Source organism: Lissotriton vulgaris, chromosome 1_1 (genome assembly GCF_964263255.1).
Source record: "Lissotriton vulgaris chromosome 1_1, aLisVul1.2, whole genome shotgun sequence".
NCBI classification, from domain to species: Eukaryota; Metazoa; Chordata; class Amphibia; order Caudata; family Salamandridae; genus Lissotriton; species Lissotriton vulgaris.
The window spans coordinates 669,936,240-669,952,999 of record NC_141685.1 but is presented as its reverse complement, the minus strand read 5'-3'; the positions used below and the strand labels follow the sequence as shown (position 1 = coordinate 669,952,999).

The 16,760-nt window shown below is 46.1% G+C and overlaps 1 protein-coding gene across 1 annotated transcript in view; it reads right to left on the bottom strand.

Moving 5' to 3' along the window:
- DPH5 (diphthamide biosynthesis 5) overlaps positions 1 to 16,098 on the bottom strand; it is a 428,050-nt gene extending 411,952 nt beyond the window's left edge. Inside the window, exon 1 of the mRNA XM_086936341.1 lies at positions 15,779 to 16,098. Within this exon, the coding sequence (XP_086792467.1) occupies positions 15,779 to 15,913 (135 nt within the window). The 5' untranslated portion in view covers positions 15,914 to 16,098. The remainder of the gene's footprint in view (positions 1 to 15,778) is intronic.
- Positions 16,099 to 16,760: the final 662 nt, after the last annotated feature.

Genomic DNA, 16,760 nt, shown 5'->3' with positions numbered 1-16,760 from the left:
CTGGAAGCAAAACACTGTGCCATTAAATTAGTTATAGTACCCCTCATTTACGGTGCCCAGAAATTACATGATGGTAGTATAAATTACTACATCAAAGCCAAGGAATTATTTTGAGTAGCCAGACCAATTACCACAAACATAGGGCATTGTTTGCAGCTGATGATTCAGACAACAAATGGTCCACCTGACAGTTCCCAAGAGCCACACAGCTACCCTCACGGTTTGCCTTACCACTTAGTATACATGGAACAAGAAAGAAGCAACACTAACAGCAGGTCTCCAAGAGACAACAGCAGGACTTTCACAAGGCTCCCTTGGAATATTACCTAAGACGGAATGGTGTCAGAACTCGTACATTTGCTTATTCATCTACCAATGTATTCCGCTCATTGAGTAAACCACGAGCTCCAGCACTCTGTCTGTAAACTACATGTCACTCATGCCTCAACTGTGTATGTTCTGTGAGTGATAAAATCTCCTACCAGTGGGTCCTGTTGGATTTCTTCTTCGGAAAATTGAACATTGAACTTGTTGACTTCTGTGAGACAGCAAAGCTTGTTTTCCTCCAGCTGTGCAGTTTCTGTTCTTTGAGAAAGTAAAGCTTGCACGGGTGTTGCCCAATTTGTACAAGTTCTGTGGTGGGAAAAACTTAAGATGATGGTACCCGAGCTATACCCATCCTCTGAAGGAGGGACGCTTGCACTGTTTCTACCCAATTTGTACCCCTCCTGCGATGGGAAAAGTTTGTGCTGATATTATCCTAGCTATACCTGTCCTCTGAAGAAGGGATGTTTTTACTCAAGGTGTAGCTGTTCTTTGAAGAAGGGTGTTTCTACTGCTGTTGCCCAATCATATGAAAAAACAAAGGACTTGCATAATATGCTTGGCCCAGTCAGAAGCATCTGTTGGACTCGGGGCAAAAACTAGTTGGAGGGCCCAGACAAAGAAACTCTAGTTTCAGTCACAGCATCCCTGCTCTACTATACTGTGTGACCCTGGACAGTTACTTTTCTTCCTTCTGCCTCCTTTTCCTTGATCTTCATATTTGTGAGCACCTTGAAATAATTCAGTTCAGGATGCACTATAATCTCTTTTGTATGCCGTTTTATCAGCAAAAATGTTGATCCAGCTCTAAAAATAACAAGCATTGACATAGCCAATAGGTCTCGCCATTTGGGAACTTATTAGTATTAGCCAGAGATATTGACTTTACCTATGTCTTTAAGCTGTGCTGTACTGAAGTTTGCAGCATGCTGAAAAGTTATAATAAAGAAGTGTCAGAAGCATTTTTGTTACCTTAGATATGACCAAATAAGCATTATGTACAACTAAACTACCATATTAAAAAAGTATTAAAAATAATGTCTTGAGGTTTTTTTTGTCCTTTCAATGCTGGCAACTTGTATCTGCCTGTCCCAATGGTTGCTTGTTGTGTTTTATTTTGTTATGGGAGGCATAAATAACAGCAGGTGAAGGTCGGTCAGTCAGTCAGTGAGAGTGAGAGAGTTAGTCAGTCAGTGAGAGTCAGTGAGTGAGTCAGTCAGTCAGTGAGAGAGACAGTCAGTGAGAGAGACAGTCAGTGAGAGAGACAGTCAGTGAGAGAGACAGTCAGTGAGAGAGACACGTCAGTGAGAGAGACACGTCAGTGAGAGAGACACGTCAGTGAGAGAGACACGTCAGTGAGAGAGGCAGTCAGTGAGAGAGGCAGTCAGTGAGAGAGGCAGTCAGTGAGAGAGGCAGTCAGTGAGAGAGGCAGTCAGTGAGAGAGGCAGTCAGTGAGAGAGGCAGTCAGCGAGAGAGGCAGTCAGAGAGAGAGGCAGTCAGCGAGAGAGGCAGTCAGCGAGAGAGGTAAGCAGCAAGAGAGGCAGTCAGCGAGAGAGAGTCGGTCAGTAAGAGAGAGTCAGTCAGTGAGAGACTGAGTCAGTCAGTGAGAGAGAGTTGAGGTACTGGTTTTTCAGAACCGGTACTAATCCGGTAACCCAGCGGTGTCAGGGCAACACCCAAAGACCCCGGATTCCCCTGTCTTGGCAAACGGAGACACAGGATACTTCTTGATGACGTCAAAGACCAAAGTTTATTGGTTGCAACCAGGGACAGAGATCTACGAAGTGCACACGGGTAGTTCGTCAGAGACAGCACACTTCTATGAACGGAACACGGTCTTTTATGCCGAAAATTACACCTCTGGCAACATTACAATTTACATTTGGTGCATACAAACTGACCAATAGCAACGTAGCATTTCAAAAGCAGCAAATGACGACAGGCAAAAACAATCCCCTTTTCCGTTGTCCAGCCCACCAAAACGATCGCACACATGCTTGGTTTCCTGTTCGATCAGGCCGGACAAACCCATCATAAACCCTTCAACCCACATCGATGAACATGTCGTAAAGGAAGGCAGAAACAGATGGAAAGGAGATAGAGGAGGTGGGAACGGTGTATCATAAACTCGGGCACGTCCTGCCCTTTGATCTTTATCAGGCCAGCTGCTGCACAAGGAACTGGCTCAGCGGGATTCGCCCCAGGTGAGGAGTCAGTTCGGCCAGGTCAACCAGAAGTCAGCTAAGGCGTACGTTTCAAGGACTTTCTCGGCCGCAGTCATCGGGCCTATGTTAGGGCAACCACACAAAATGGCTGCCACATACAAAATGGAACCCGAAGGTTCAGACTAAATCCTCAAATGCCGAGTGTTCTCCTATATCGATTCATACGAAAACACTCAGACACATTACACTCGCCATTTGCGGTCTCTACAGACCAAAATCGTCCATTTCCGACGATCTTCATAAATCGTGTTTCGGAACTTTCGAACCCAATTCGGAACCACGGAACCACAGACCCTCCTTTTGCCCTTTCATAGGCAATAAACCCAGACCCATTTTAATCTGAATCCGGATCTATATTCATCAGATCATCGATATGCTGTTGTAGCATCATCCTATTACTAAGCATCTTTCTCTGGACAGGTTTCCGTACGCACAAAGTAGCACAAAGGCCACAAATAGCAGGAGCACACTGTACACAGAGACAGAACATGAACAGGATTGCTAAGACCATCCCAATAACCATCAGAATCTTCAAACCCCAAGTGGATATCAATCCCCATAACCATCCCATCAAAGACCAATCTCCTTTGTCCAGATGTACAGAATCGGAGATTTTGTGCAATTTGGAAATGGCCTGGAAGACTGATGGAGCGTTGTCTGGAATAAAAACACAGCAGCTCGATTGAATCAATCTACAAACTCCACCTCGATCTGCCAGGATAACATCAAGGGCAACTCTATTCTGAAGTGTCATAAGTCTATCCGACTGGAGCTCAGCAGTCAAGTTACCAAGGGCACTGGCAGTTTCAACTATGGTGGACTCGACCACTCTTGTTAGCTGACGAATATTCCTACTGTTAGCCATAGGTCCCCAGAACGGCAGAAAACCCTTAACAAAATCTCCCAATTCTTGACCTGCAGTGTCTTCTTGGCTAAAGACACCTCTAGCAACTCTCGTCTTGTGGTAATCCGCCGCCGCTGTAAAAGTGGGGGGTAACAGAAAGGAAACAAAACATGTGCCCGAAAAGTCAGGGGGCAACCATGTATAGGCTTTGTCGTAGCAAACAAAGTAGGTACCCTTAGCAGCTAGGAACGCTGGGGAAGACTGAGATGGAAACACATAGGTCTCAGCACAAACGCTCTTCCCTAACTGAGCCTTCGGATTCTTACCATTGCCCTGCAAACAATAGTAGCCCTTATGGGGCACTATCCAGATCGGTGGAGAACTTTTCGCTCGCTGGTTAATACTCAGACTCACTCCATATTCAGTTACGTTCCAACCACTATATGGTTGCCTCTCATCTTTCGGAATAGTCTCCACTGCATTAGTCCCTCTAATCATGTCGACTATGCCTCTAGCTAGGGGGCTATTCTTCGGATTATCTTTCGGTGAACGGAGGGGGTGAACGCTGTGGGCATAGATAAACATGGTTCTGTAAGCTCGAATCGAACCATTTAAACTGAAGGGCCAAACCAGATAAGGAATACCCTTATCGGTTGTATGGGGCATCAAACCACAAATCCAGCAGTTCGTTGTATTGATCACTAACTGATGCTGGTGCAAAAGTTGAATGAAAGAATTATTAGAGAATTCCAAACGTCTGACTACTTCATGTTCAGGCAAAGGATGGAAAGAATGAGAAGAAATAGTAGGTGAAGGTGTAGGTTGCACAGTGGAATTAGACGTCATTTTAAAAACAAATGCTACATAACCAGCTATAAAGATCATGATGCTTAATAGCAAAAATATACATTGTATCAAAAAGCATTTCTTCGACATTATTTTGCACATACGTTTTCTACAAGTCAATGTCTACACAGGTCTCTCCAGCTCAAAGAAATCCATCCTAAACTAAAGGTGCTGCCAGCGGTGGTTGGTTGATTCTGCTTGAGAGTGCCTCTGCTGCACCAAGGAAGGTTGCCTCGGGCCAACAGAACCCTCGACCTAGTGTCTCAGGCTTACACTCCCAAGACTGGTAGCAACCGCGACCCTAGCAGCGAGAACCGGATGGCAGTTCAAGAAAAACAAAAATGAGTACATCCTTGGCGGAGAGTCAACCTGCAAACATTAAAAATCAACTTTATTAATGCTTTATTTGTCCTTAATTCTCGGTCTCAAATTGTATTGGTTTCTTCTAGGTAATTCTTGATCGGAAAACAAAAGATGAGGCTCGGTAGTGTCCAATCGCTCTGCAGGAGGTACTGATGCTTGCAAAAGTCGATCACTCTCCTTTTCTGAACTAGTTCCAATCAGACGAGCATCACTGAACGTCACAAACTTCGGTATTGTCTCGGTCTCAGAGTCTGCAAGACCCTCTTGGACCCACTTGTCATAGGGCAAAGGAAAAGGTGCCTTTTTGGTATGCGAGCCGTGGATCCAGTTGCGCTTTCCACGCACTCGCACCGCAGATCTTGTAGACAATAAGACCTGATATGGCCCAGTCCAGCGGGCTGCTCGTTCTTCGTTCGCTGGAAGTTTCTGACGAAGACCCAAGCGCCGGGCTCAATAGCGTGGCCTGGATCCTCTGTAGCTTGAGGAAGACTGTTGTATACCTGTTGGCGTAAAACACTAATTTTAGTTGTCAATTCACGCAAATAGTCAAGCAAAACAGGGTGTTCGAGGTCGCTAAACCTCGTCGGTCTTGGTACGCCCCAAACATTCGCCAGGCGACCAAACACAACTTCATATGGACTCAAACCCATTCTCGAATGCACAGTCACTCGGGTGGACAAAAGTGCTAATGGCAGAGCACCTGGCCATTGTAAACCAGTGCTTTCCTGAATCTTGGCTAACTTCAGCTTAAGAGTGCCATTGTAGCACTCGACTAAACCAGCTGATTGGGGATGATTTGCAGCGTGGAATTTCTGCCTAATCCCGAGACCATCACACACTCTCTTCATAACTTGACCCACAAACTCACTTCCGTTATCACTCCAAATAATTCTCGGCATTCCAAATCTCGGAAAAAATTATTTTATCAAAACTTTTGCTGTGGACAAAGCAGTATTGTCCTTAAGGGGGTAAGCTTCTACCCATCTAGAAAAAGAGCAAACAACCACTATCACATACTTCAAGTTGTTGCATCTCTCCATATGGATAAAATCTAGCTGCAAAGCCTCGAACGGATACATAGGAGGAGCAAAATGACCAGCTGGTGTTGGGGTTCCCTTACCAGGATTATGCATCAAACACACCATACAGTTCTTAACTAAATTCTCCGCACATCTGGGAATTCCTATATTCTGCCAAACCGGAGCCAACGACTTACAAATCCCTTTCACACTAATGTGTGCCACTCCATGTGCCATTGTAACAACTGGAAGCACATACGCGTTAGGCAACAACCATCTCTGATGTTCAGACAAATCAGTCCAACATCCATTCGAGTCTAACCTACCCTTACTTTCTCTTCATTCATCCAACTCTTTCTCTGTAGCCTCACTCTGAATAACCTTCACACTCTCAATGGTGTCTTCGCAAATACTCTTCTCTGGAACCCATCTCGCCGGACCAGCAACATACATTCGACTCATCACATTTCTAGCAGTTTCTTTCGCAACTTCATCTGCAAACGCATTACCACGACCAACGTCATCCGTAACCTTTTTATGGGCACTGCATTTCACAATCGCTACTTGCAAAGGTAACGTAAGAGATTCAAGAAGTTTATTCACCAGTTGTCCATGCTGGATTTTCGTCCCATGCGATGTCAAAAATCCACGTTCACGCCACAATCGTCAAAAACTATGGGCCACACCAAACGCATACTGGCTATCTGTATGCACATTCACTCGTTTTCCTTTCGCCAACACACATGCTCTCGTAAGTGCAATCAGTTCAGCCGCTTGCGCGGAATTATGTGGGATACGTGCAGCTTCGACAACTGTATGCAAAGTCGTCACAGCATATGCTGCAGTTGTATCACCATTCGGTAATTTAAAACACGAACCGTCAACCCACAAAGCATCATCACAGTCAGGAAGAGGAGTATCCTTCAGATCTATTCTTCCTTTCGTCTCTTCTTCGGTTTTCAAGAAACAATCGTGTTGCTCTTCGCTATCATCGTCTGTCTCAAGCGAAATCGGCAACAATGTAGCCGGATTTAGAGTATTGCACCTCTTGATGTGCACATGACTTGCTAACAACGTAAGCTTATACCCTGACAACCGAGCACTAGTTAAGTGCTGTGTCTTCGTACGATTCAGCAAGGTATCCACTGCATGTGGAACCATAACCACTAACGTATTATCCATAACCAAACCCGCAGATTGTCGAATCGAAACAGCCGCTGCGCGCTGTGGCTCTCAAGCAACTCGGTAACGCTCTGGCTACAGGATCTAAGGTCGACGAAAAGTACGCACATGGGCGTTGCTTCCCGCCAAACTGCTGAGTCAAAACCGATAATGCACATCCCTCTCTCTCATGAACATACAATGTGAAAGGCTTACTGTAGTCGGGTGTACCCAACACAGGAGCCGAACACAACGCATTGCGTAATTCAGAAAAACTCTTTTGACATTCGTCAGTCCAAGGAATAGGATTTGGAGTATGCTTAACTGTAAGAGCTATCAAAGGCTTCGCCAGAAGAGAAAAATTAGGGATCCACTGTCTACAGTACGACGTAATACCCAAAAACGCACGTATTTCTCTCTGTGTCGTAGGGACACTCATTCTCGCAATAGTCTGAATTCTTTCTGGGGTCAGTTTCCTTCCCTCCTTCGATAAGAGGTGACCTAGGTAGGTAACTTCTTGGCGACAGAATTGTAATTTCGAGAGAGAAACTTTATGATGGCAATCAGATAAATGAGACAACAAGGACACAGTGGCATCCTTACAGATGTCTTCGGTATCAGCAGCAACCAACAAATCGTCAACATACTGGATAAGGGCTGCACCGTCAGGAAAAACTAACGAGTCAAGTTGAGTCTTTAGAGCTTGACTGTAGATAGATGGACTCTCGCAATAGCCTTGAGGAGCGCGTTTAAAGCGGAAGCTTCGTCCTCCTAAAGAGAATCCAAAAATATCTCTACTCTCCATTGCAATCGGAATGCTGAAGAAAGCATTCTTTAAATCTATTACCGAAAACCAAGTGGCAGAAGCAGGAATCAATGTCAATAATGCAGTAATGTCAGGCACAACAGGAAATTGTGGAACAACAATCTTGTTCACTTCACGAAGGTCGATAACAAACCTATACACAGGAGAATGTGAAGAATCAGTTCTTTTCAAGACAGGCAAAACCGGACTATTACACACATTACCTCGAGTCTCTTCAACAACACCCTTGTCAATCAGATCATAAATGATCGCCAAAAGTGCACGCTCACCATCACTTGAAATACGATATTGTGGAATGCGCGGTAACTTAGCATTCGACTTCAACGTCACAACATATGGGGGAATATCTAACAGGCCCACATCATTCGGACCCGTAGCCCACAATGAATCTGGTAACGAAGACAGTTCAGGTGGGAGACAATCCTTCGATACATATATTGGAGAGATCACATTCTCACCCAGAGTAAGATGTACTCCTAACAGAGAACAGTACAAATTTGCATACAATCTCTTCAACAAGTCAAGACCTAGCAAGTTCTCATTACAACCTGTAGTCAAAAGAAGGGGTGCGTCAAACCTACGAGGACCAACAGAAAGAGGCAATGGAACGGAAATCGGATTCGTAATGGGGGCGCCAGAAAAACCTATAGAAACATTATTAAAGCCAGACAAAGGTGCACCAGGGAGATTAGAACGCATAATAGAACTCTTCGTAGCACCAGTGTCTAGCAGAAAAGGCTCTGACACACCTGATGCAATCACTTCCACGTAGGGTCCACTCTGATCTACTGGAATCGAAACAACTCCCTCTCTCTGTCCATGGCTGTCCTAGCAATCATTGCCTTGCGTTTCATCACCTTCAACATAATAATCATCCACGTAGTACTGTGCTGTCTTACCAGACGAATTCTGCTGTTGGTCAAAGCTATTCATTGAATTCTGTGGAGGCAAAGGGCGCGCGTTCTGTCCGCGACCTCTACCTCTAGGCGCTTGTTGAGCACCTCTACCTCTCACACCAGGAGCATTATTTGCACGTTGCAACAGAACTGGACTACTATTCTTGTAATGGCCCTCTTCTCTGCAATACGCACACTGATTAGGCCCATACTGAATAAACTGTTGAGGAATCTTGTCTCTTTGCGAGTTCCTCGAATACTGTTGAGGCTGCTGATAATCGCGCTGATTATTAACACGGGGTGGATAAGCTTGTTGTAGAAGAACTTTAGTCTTCAATTCCTTAGTCTTCTTATCCGCTTTCTCTAACTCATCCTTACGCCTATTCTCATACTACTGAGCCGTCGCTAAAATCTGCGCCGATGTAGAAACAGGCCAAGCACTCTCGGAATCCTTCAACTTAGTACACAACTCAGGAAGAAGATTGTGCACAAATTTAACAACGAATAATCTCTGGCCACCCTCAGTAGCCATATCCTGACCACTATGGTCGACGAACGTTTCCTCGAAACGCGAGAAAAAATCTGACACAGTCTCATCTTTCTTCTGCTTACAAGCAGACAACTTATCCCAATTAACACGGACCTCGGGCATCAAGGTCTTCATAAAAGTGATAATTCTACCAGGAAGTTCAGCAATAACATTTTCAGGCTTAGCACCTCCAACTTGTCTATCATTTGCAGCAACAAGATTCACCCACGTATCACCCAATTCATTATCATGATCCGTATGTCGAATGACATTCCAGATGGGCTGTGGAACTACATTCCCGAACAACATGTCTATGTCCGCCAAATTCATGATGCACGAACTCACAGTCTGCGTAAGTTCTTTATAATATCCTGCCGGATTCTTCCGCGGATCAGGTAAAGTCTGTTTAAGTGCTAAAACTTCTGCACGTTTCCAGGGAACATGGACCCACACTCACTGAAAGTGCGCTTGAACAGCTCCATCTTGAGGCTTCCAAACCGGAGGAACCTCTCGCATCGGATACTGACGCGCATGTCTCCTAACTGACGAATCTGGCTCAAACAGCCGTTCAGTAGGAACATCACTGCGAAGCGACAATAACGTCGACACCGCTTTCTCGATGTCGAGTAAACTCACAATCGTCCCTTTAGCAAACTCGGAACGCAATCGGAACAGTTCCGCAGGAACTCTACCCACTTCGTCCGTCCATTGTTCATGGAGGAACGCACACATAAGCTCAAAAACATAACGTTGCTTTGGTGCTTCCCATTGTCGGAAAACATCCATGATACCCTCGAGATCATACTGGGACTTATACGTCACCCATCTTCGCGCCATATGATCCAAAACCACTCGCTCATCTGTATCAGGTAGTTGACTACGCAACTGTCTACGCTCACTAGCAGGAGACATACCCATTTGTCCCAACAAAGGAGTTAGAAGACCAGAAAAGACAGCAGTCATCCGCTGTCTAGGAGAAGGAGTAGTCGAAAGAACAAGAGGAGACGAAACAGTAGTAGAAGAATCCATAGTTGGAACAGGCATAGAAACAGTAGTAGCAGGAAAAGGCAAAGTTGGCAACCCCTGAGGAGGCTGCGCATAGGGAACAACAGCCAACGAAGGAGCTGGCTGTGGAGGAATAACAGGAGGCAAAGCAACAGGCACTTGCACAGCCACAACCGGTGGCGGTGGTGCCGTAGCATTCTGCACATAAGTGGTTGTGAAGTTAACAGATGCGACATGAAAGGATCTTTTGTAAGATCCTTTTCATCTTTCTGCTCTTTAGATGGCAATACCGGGTAGCATCGGTCTACCGCTAACTTCTTCACTCTAAGCATCTGCTCACTTTCTTGCTCTTCTTCATTATCTCTGTATGCAACGGCAGCTTGCACCATTGACATACCCTTTCTATTTTTCTTCGCTAACTTAATTTCTTTCTGTTTGGCTTCTTTGTGCCATATGCGGAAAGAGTCAAACATCGCCGGCCGGGCTTTCTTCTTGAACAACTTCACTTCGAGGTTATCTAGGACTTCTGTCTCAAAACTACCGTAACGGGGCCACTGTAGGACACCGTCACTCTTCGTGTATTTTACCCAAATCTCATTGTAGCTAATAGGACCTACGCCATGCTTCACATACAACTCATATGTAGGAGTTCCGATAGGAGGAACCGGACACGAATCCTCTAACCGGGAATCCCTCAAAGTACCACAACTGAACAAATTTCTAAGACTGCTAAAACCAGGCATCTTGCTCACTTGTCTAGCTTCAAACAACAAGGGGAATCTAAAACGATAATCTCGTGAATACACGAATCCCTTGGCTTTGGGGCCTGCAGGTACCAAATCAAAGCTATCCACTAAAGGATACAAACCAAACTAAGGACTAGGAGACGCTCCGTTCATACTTAACTGAAATGTCGATGGCGTCACCAGAAGACCTGTCAATCGTCTCGCTCTACTAACGTCTAAGGCTCCAAAACAGGGCGACAGTCAGGGCAGCAGTCCTTCGTAGCCGTCGGAAAGCGGGAAACCTCGCAGCAAAGACTTTCGGACCACGACGACATACAGGGGTCGATGAAGTGGCTGGCCTTCCTCCAGAATTTTCTCACGAAGATTCTCACGAACCTCTGGCTTGGACCGGTACCGCTGAAGTCGCCCCACGTTGGGCGCCAATTGAGGTACTGGGTTTTTCAGAACCGGTACTAATCCGGTAACCCAGCGGTGTCAGGGCAACACCCAAAGACCCCAGATTCCCCTGTCTTGGCAAACAGAGACACGGGATACTTCTTGATGACGTCAAAGACCAAAGTTTATTGGTTGCAACCAGGGACAGAGATCTACGAAGTACACACGGGTAGTTCGTCAGAGACTGCACACTTCTATGAACGGAACACGGTCTTTTATGCCGAAAATTACGCCTCTGGCAACATTACAATTTACATTTGGTGCATACAAACTGACCAATAGCAACGTAGCATTTCAAAAGCAGCAAATGACGACAGGCAAAAACAATTCCCTTTTCCGTTGTCCAGCCCACCAAAACGATCGCACACATGCTTGGTTTCCTGTTCGATCAGGCCGGACAAACCCATCATAAACCCTTCAACCCAGATCGATTAACATGTCGTAAAGGAAGGCAGAAACAGATGGAAAGGAGATAGAGGAGGTGGGAACGGTGTATCAAACTCGGGCACGTCCTGCACTTTGATCTTTATCAGGCCAGCTGCTGCACAAGGAACTGGCTCAGCGGGATTCGCCCCAGGCGAGGAGTCAGTTCGGCCAGGTCAACCAGAAGTCAGCTAAGGCGTACGTGTCAAGGACTTTCTCGGCCGCAGTCATCGGGCCTATGTTAGGGCATCCACACAAAATGGCTGCCACATACAAAATGGAACCCGAAGGTTCAGACTAAATCCTAAAATGCAGAGTGTTCTCCTATATCGATTCATACGAAAACACTCAGACACGTTACACTCGCCATTTGCGGTCTCTACAGACCAAAATCGTCCATTTCCGACGATCTTCATAAATCTCGTTTCGGAACTTTCGAACCCAATTCGGAACCACGGAACCACAGAGTCAGAGAGAGAGAGAGAGTCAGAGAGAGAGAGTCAGAGAGAGGAGAGAGAGTCAGAGAGAGAGAGAGAGAGAGTCAGTGAGAGAGAGAGTCAGTGAGAGAGAGAGCCAGTGAGAGAGAGAGTCAGTGAGAGAGAGAGTCAGTCAGTGAGAGAGTCAGTCAGTGAGAGAGAGTCAGTCAGTGAGAGAGAGTCAGTCAGTGAGAGAGAGTCAGTCAGTGAGAGAGAGTCAGTCAGTGAGAGAGAGTCAGTCAGTGGGAGAGTCAGTCAGTGAGAGAGTCAGTCAGTGAGAGAGTCAGTCAGTGAGAGAGTCAGTCAGTGAGAGAGAGTGAGTCTGTCAGTGAGAGTGAGTCACTCAGTGAGAGAGAGTGAGTCTGTGAGAGGGAGTCTGTGAGAGGGAGTCTGTGAGTCTGAGAGAGTGTCTCTGAGAGTGAGAGAGTGTCTGTGAGTCTGTCACGAGAGTCTCTGTGAGTCTATCAGAGAGTCTCTGTGAGTCTGTCAGAGAGTCTCTGTGAGAGTCTGTCAGAGAGTGTGAGAGTCTGTCAGAGAGCGGGAGAGTGTCAGAGAGTGGGAGAGTCTGTCAGAGAGTGGGAGAGTCTGTCAGAGAGTGGGAGAGTCTGTCAGAGAGTGGGAGAGTCTGTGAGAGCGTGTCTGTGAGAGTCTGTGAGAGCGTGTCTGTGAGAGTGTCTGTGAGAGTCTATCAGAGAGTGTCTGTGAGAGTCTGTCAGAGAGTGTCTGTTAGTCTGAGATAGAGTCTGTGACAGTGTGTCTGTGTGAGAGAGTCTGTGTGAGAGTCTTTGTGAGAGAGTCTTTGTGAGAGAGTCTTTGTGAGAGAGTCTGTGTGAGAGTGTCTGTGTGAGAGTGTCTGTGTGAGAGTGTCTGTGTGAGAGTGTCTGTGTGAGAGTGTCTGTGTGAGAGTGTCTGTGTGAGAGTGTCTGTGTGAGAGTGAATCTGTGAGAGGGAAATTGGGAACCTTTAGCCTGTAGTGTTGTAAAACTAATGTGACACCAAAAATTCCTGGATTAAAATAATTTATTCCAGAAGGGCCCGAGCCTTCACCAAAACAGCTCCTCTGCTTGCACCAGTCCCCTCCTAGAGGTCGGACCCCTGCGAAATTCCGACTCGCGGGAGGATGAAGTCTGCTGCATAGACTGATAACATTAGCACAGCACAAAACATCTCCCCTCTTAAACAAAAACATAGATAAACCGACCTCTACGCATGGCTTTATAATCAGTAGATGAAAAATAACACACGAGAAATGGGAAACAGAGAAAATAAAAAATAAGTTCGTTAAAAATTCAACACTAGAATTACACTTGGATAAAACAAACCTGTCATGTTCACATATAAGATAACTCAGTCACTTGAGAGGCCTTGTCGTTCTTCTATCCAAACAGTGCTCGGACACAGCCTTCCAGGCTCCAATCAGCAGCCAGGAGGGCTTCCTGCACAGTGCCACCTTCCACAGAAGCGTCTGACTCCCTACACACACCCACTGCAATCGACAGGTACAGGGACACCGTCACCAAGACACCTGGTCAGCACACGGTACACACTCGGACACAGCAAGAGGTTGCACGTTTACTTCACAATCATGTTCACCATCAGTTAAAGCGGCAAACATCATCAGATTATGACTTTCATCTGTAAGTATCTTCGAGGTTACAGCCATTCTCTTCAAACGTCACACCTTTCCATAGTCCAACCTAACCGAAGGCCGAAGAATTTTAGTCACTTTGTGAGCCTCAAACTGGTCACTTTGTGAACCCCAAACAATGGGCTTTCACGTTTGTGCACTTATAAGGTTTCTTCAGTCTGGCCACTGTCCAATAGCAACGTCTGCCGGGCTGCAGCCATGACCATCATGATGCCTCTTAGTCAGCACGTGCTCCACAATATGGGCCATGACGTCATCAACAGTAGGTTTACTGCGCCCGCCTCAATTAACCAATCAGAATTACCCATCAGCACAATACAACAGTATCTGTGGGACAACCTTAAAGAAAAGAAAATAGTCTCGGAATCTGGCCACAGTCTGCAGGTTTTACGGCCCTAAGATACAACGCTCACATATGATGGCCACCGGATATTGAGGGAGAGTAGTTTGGAAAAAAATGGCAACATCTCCAGACACTTTTTCAAATTTAGCAGAGGAATTAAACCATTAATCTCACAATTTCAAAATTACCGTGCAATTTCCAGCAGGACTCCTAGCTGCTCACAAGTTTCTTCTTCCTTTTCAAGAGCAGCGTTAAACCCTCCAGCCTCCCACCACCACCACCACCACCACCCTAGGAGGAGGTCTGTATCAGGAAAAACAAACGCGCAGCAGCAGGGGGAGGGGGCCAGCGCGATTCCCTTGCTGGAGCGTGCGACCATATGGCGACACCATATGGCGCTGCGCACTTCCGCAAGGAAATCGCCAGACGTGCACGCGTTGCCATTGCAAGCAATGCAACGCGTGCATTTTCCCCCAGAGCTGTGCCGATGGCATTAGGTCTCTCCCATGCAGCGCATTCGCGCTGCATAGGCGAGACCTAAAAAGGCTTATATCGGAGAAACAAGACAAGTAATTTCAGTCAGTAATAAAACTGTCAAAGCCGAAGGGTGTGCTTCACTCATTCTAATAATGGCCACTCGTTTGTGTTTGTCCTGCATGTGTGAGAGAATTGTGTTATGCTCTTCTGCATCTGTCACCCATCCTTTATGTATTCTTTGTGTTAGGGTAGCTTGCACTGGTGTTCATGTTGCACCTTTATTGTGTTGTTACGCTTAGTATTTTAGGCATGAAACATGCGGATTTTGGAATGGAGTAGGCAAAGTTGTAAAATTTTTAAACCATAGCTTAGGTCTATATCATATGTAATATCTCAAGCCAGTTCTGCCAATTTAGTCAACAACACAATGCATATTAGGATTTTGAACCCATAATTAATCTGTTAAAAGCAAAACTACAAGCCTCACAATGCAACATGCAGTTGGCTAAAAAATAAAAAATGGTAGATGAGCCCTATGTTGGAGTGGCAAAGCTCAGCGTTGTGAAATAGAAAATAACATTTCGTTCCTGGCTTTCTGCCTTTCTTCACCAGACAAACAATGGTTAAACAGTCCAGTGGGTGAGAGCGCAGAGACAGCCTTTCAGATGCTAATCAGAGCATCTCACTGCTAATGGGTTAAAAATAGCACTGTTTGGCAAAGTGGCAAAAGACATTGTTACTCTCCAACAATTAAACGTGCCAGGAGGCAAAGAGAAAGGAAAAATAAATGTCGGACACTAGCACACCCTGGACCTAGAAGCTGGTGCGCTCTGTGTTGAAGTGCATGCAGCAGGTGCGGGTCCGTGAAGGAAGCCAGTGATGTACCTGGACATGGAGAGGTGTATGGCGAGAATAAAATGAGCTCCATTAACTTTTAAAACACATACGTGGTAAGAAACAAAGAATCATAACCTAAAGGGAGTATACGTTTTATGTTTGGAAACATCTGGAATTGAAATGGACTTTTGATTGTGTTTATATATTGTGGGGATAATATACTGTTTACTTGTATTCCGCGCTCGGTGGTACAAAGCGCCTATGCGTGCTTCACATGACAGTAGAACACGTAGCACCTAACTGCAAACTAGCAAATACGTTGCTCCCCATTTCATGTTTCAGTGCACAGACCTACCAGAGCCTCCTTGCCCACAGTGAGGATGGATGTGTAGGACTCCAGGTAGACCCGGCTGCACTGCTTGATCACCTCCAGCCCTTTCACTGTGATGTCTGTGGCGTCGCCCAGACCCAAGCCCACCAAGTAGAGCATATTGGGGGCAGCGGTGAGCAGCGTGTGCTCCGCAGCGAGGAAAGTACCCCGGGATCTGAAATAGTACGGGATGGGCGCCTGGAGGCAGAACCCAGTATGAAACTGACAGCTGTCAGTGTTCGCACTTCCAGCCCGGCTCTCTTCCACACCGTCGCGCTGGAACTCGCACTACGGCATTTTGCGACATTGCGCTGCCATGCGCCGTGCCGTATTTTTGTGATGCCCATGTTTCTGCGTTTCTTAGGTAGCAGTCTAACACGCACGCGCAATATTCCCTGCAACATTTACTTTTGCTAAAACCCCAGCCCAGTGATTTAAACTGCAAACTGGTAAGGGAGGAGCACAGCAGTGAACCGATTTAGCTGGCAACAAAGTATTTTTTTGAAGACGGGTTAAAGAGTAGAACTAGTTACAATGTGTTTTGGTAACATGGTTTCAGTATGTACCACTCCCAGTAGATTTGAAAGGAAAGCTTTAACCCGTCTCCTGATCAGCCAGGAGTTTGGGGAAGATTCCTCATGATACGGAAGTAAGCGCCTCATTCGGGAGTGAAAACTAGCCCTGGCACAAGTGCTCAAACCAGCACCGCTACCTTCCTCTCCCCTCTCTGCCTAACTCTTTCCATCCATTCTCTCACTCATCTCTTTCTCTCCACCTTACTCCTCTCTCTCTTTAAAAGTCCCCCTGTGCTTGCTGCAGTTGTGGAGCTGAGGAAAGTGACAGGCACCAAGAGCAGCCCTGGGTTTAGAAAACCAGCATCGAATGGCTTCAGCTCTCGGGGGAAGGGACCAATGGAACAAGCATTGGCAAAGCCAATAGGACTTCCCTATGTGATACCTATTTAATT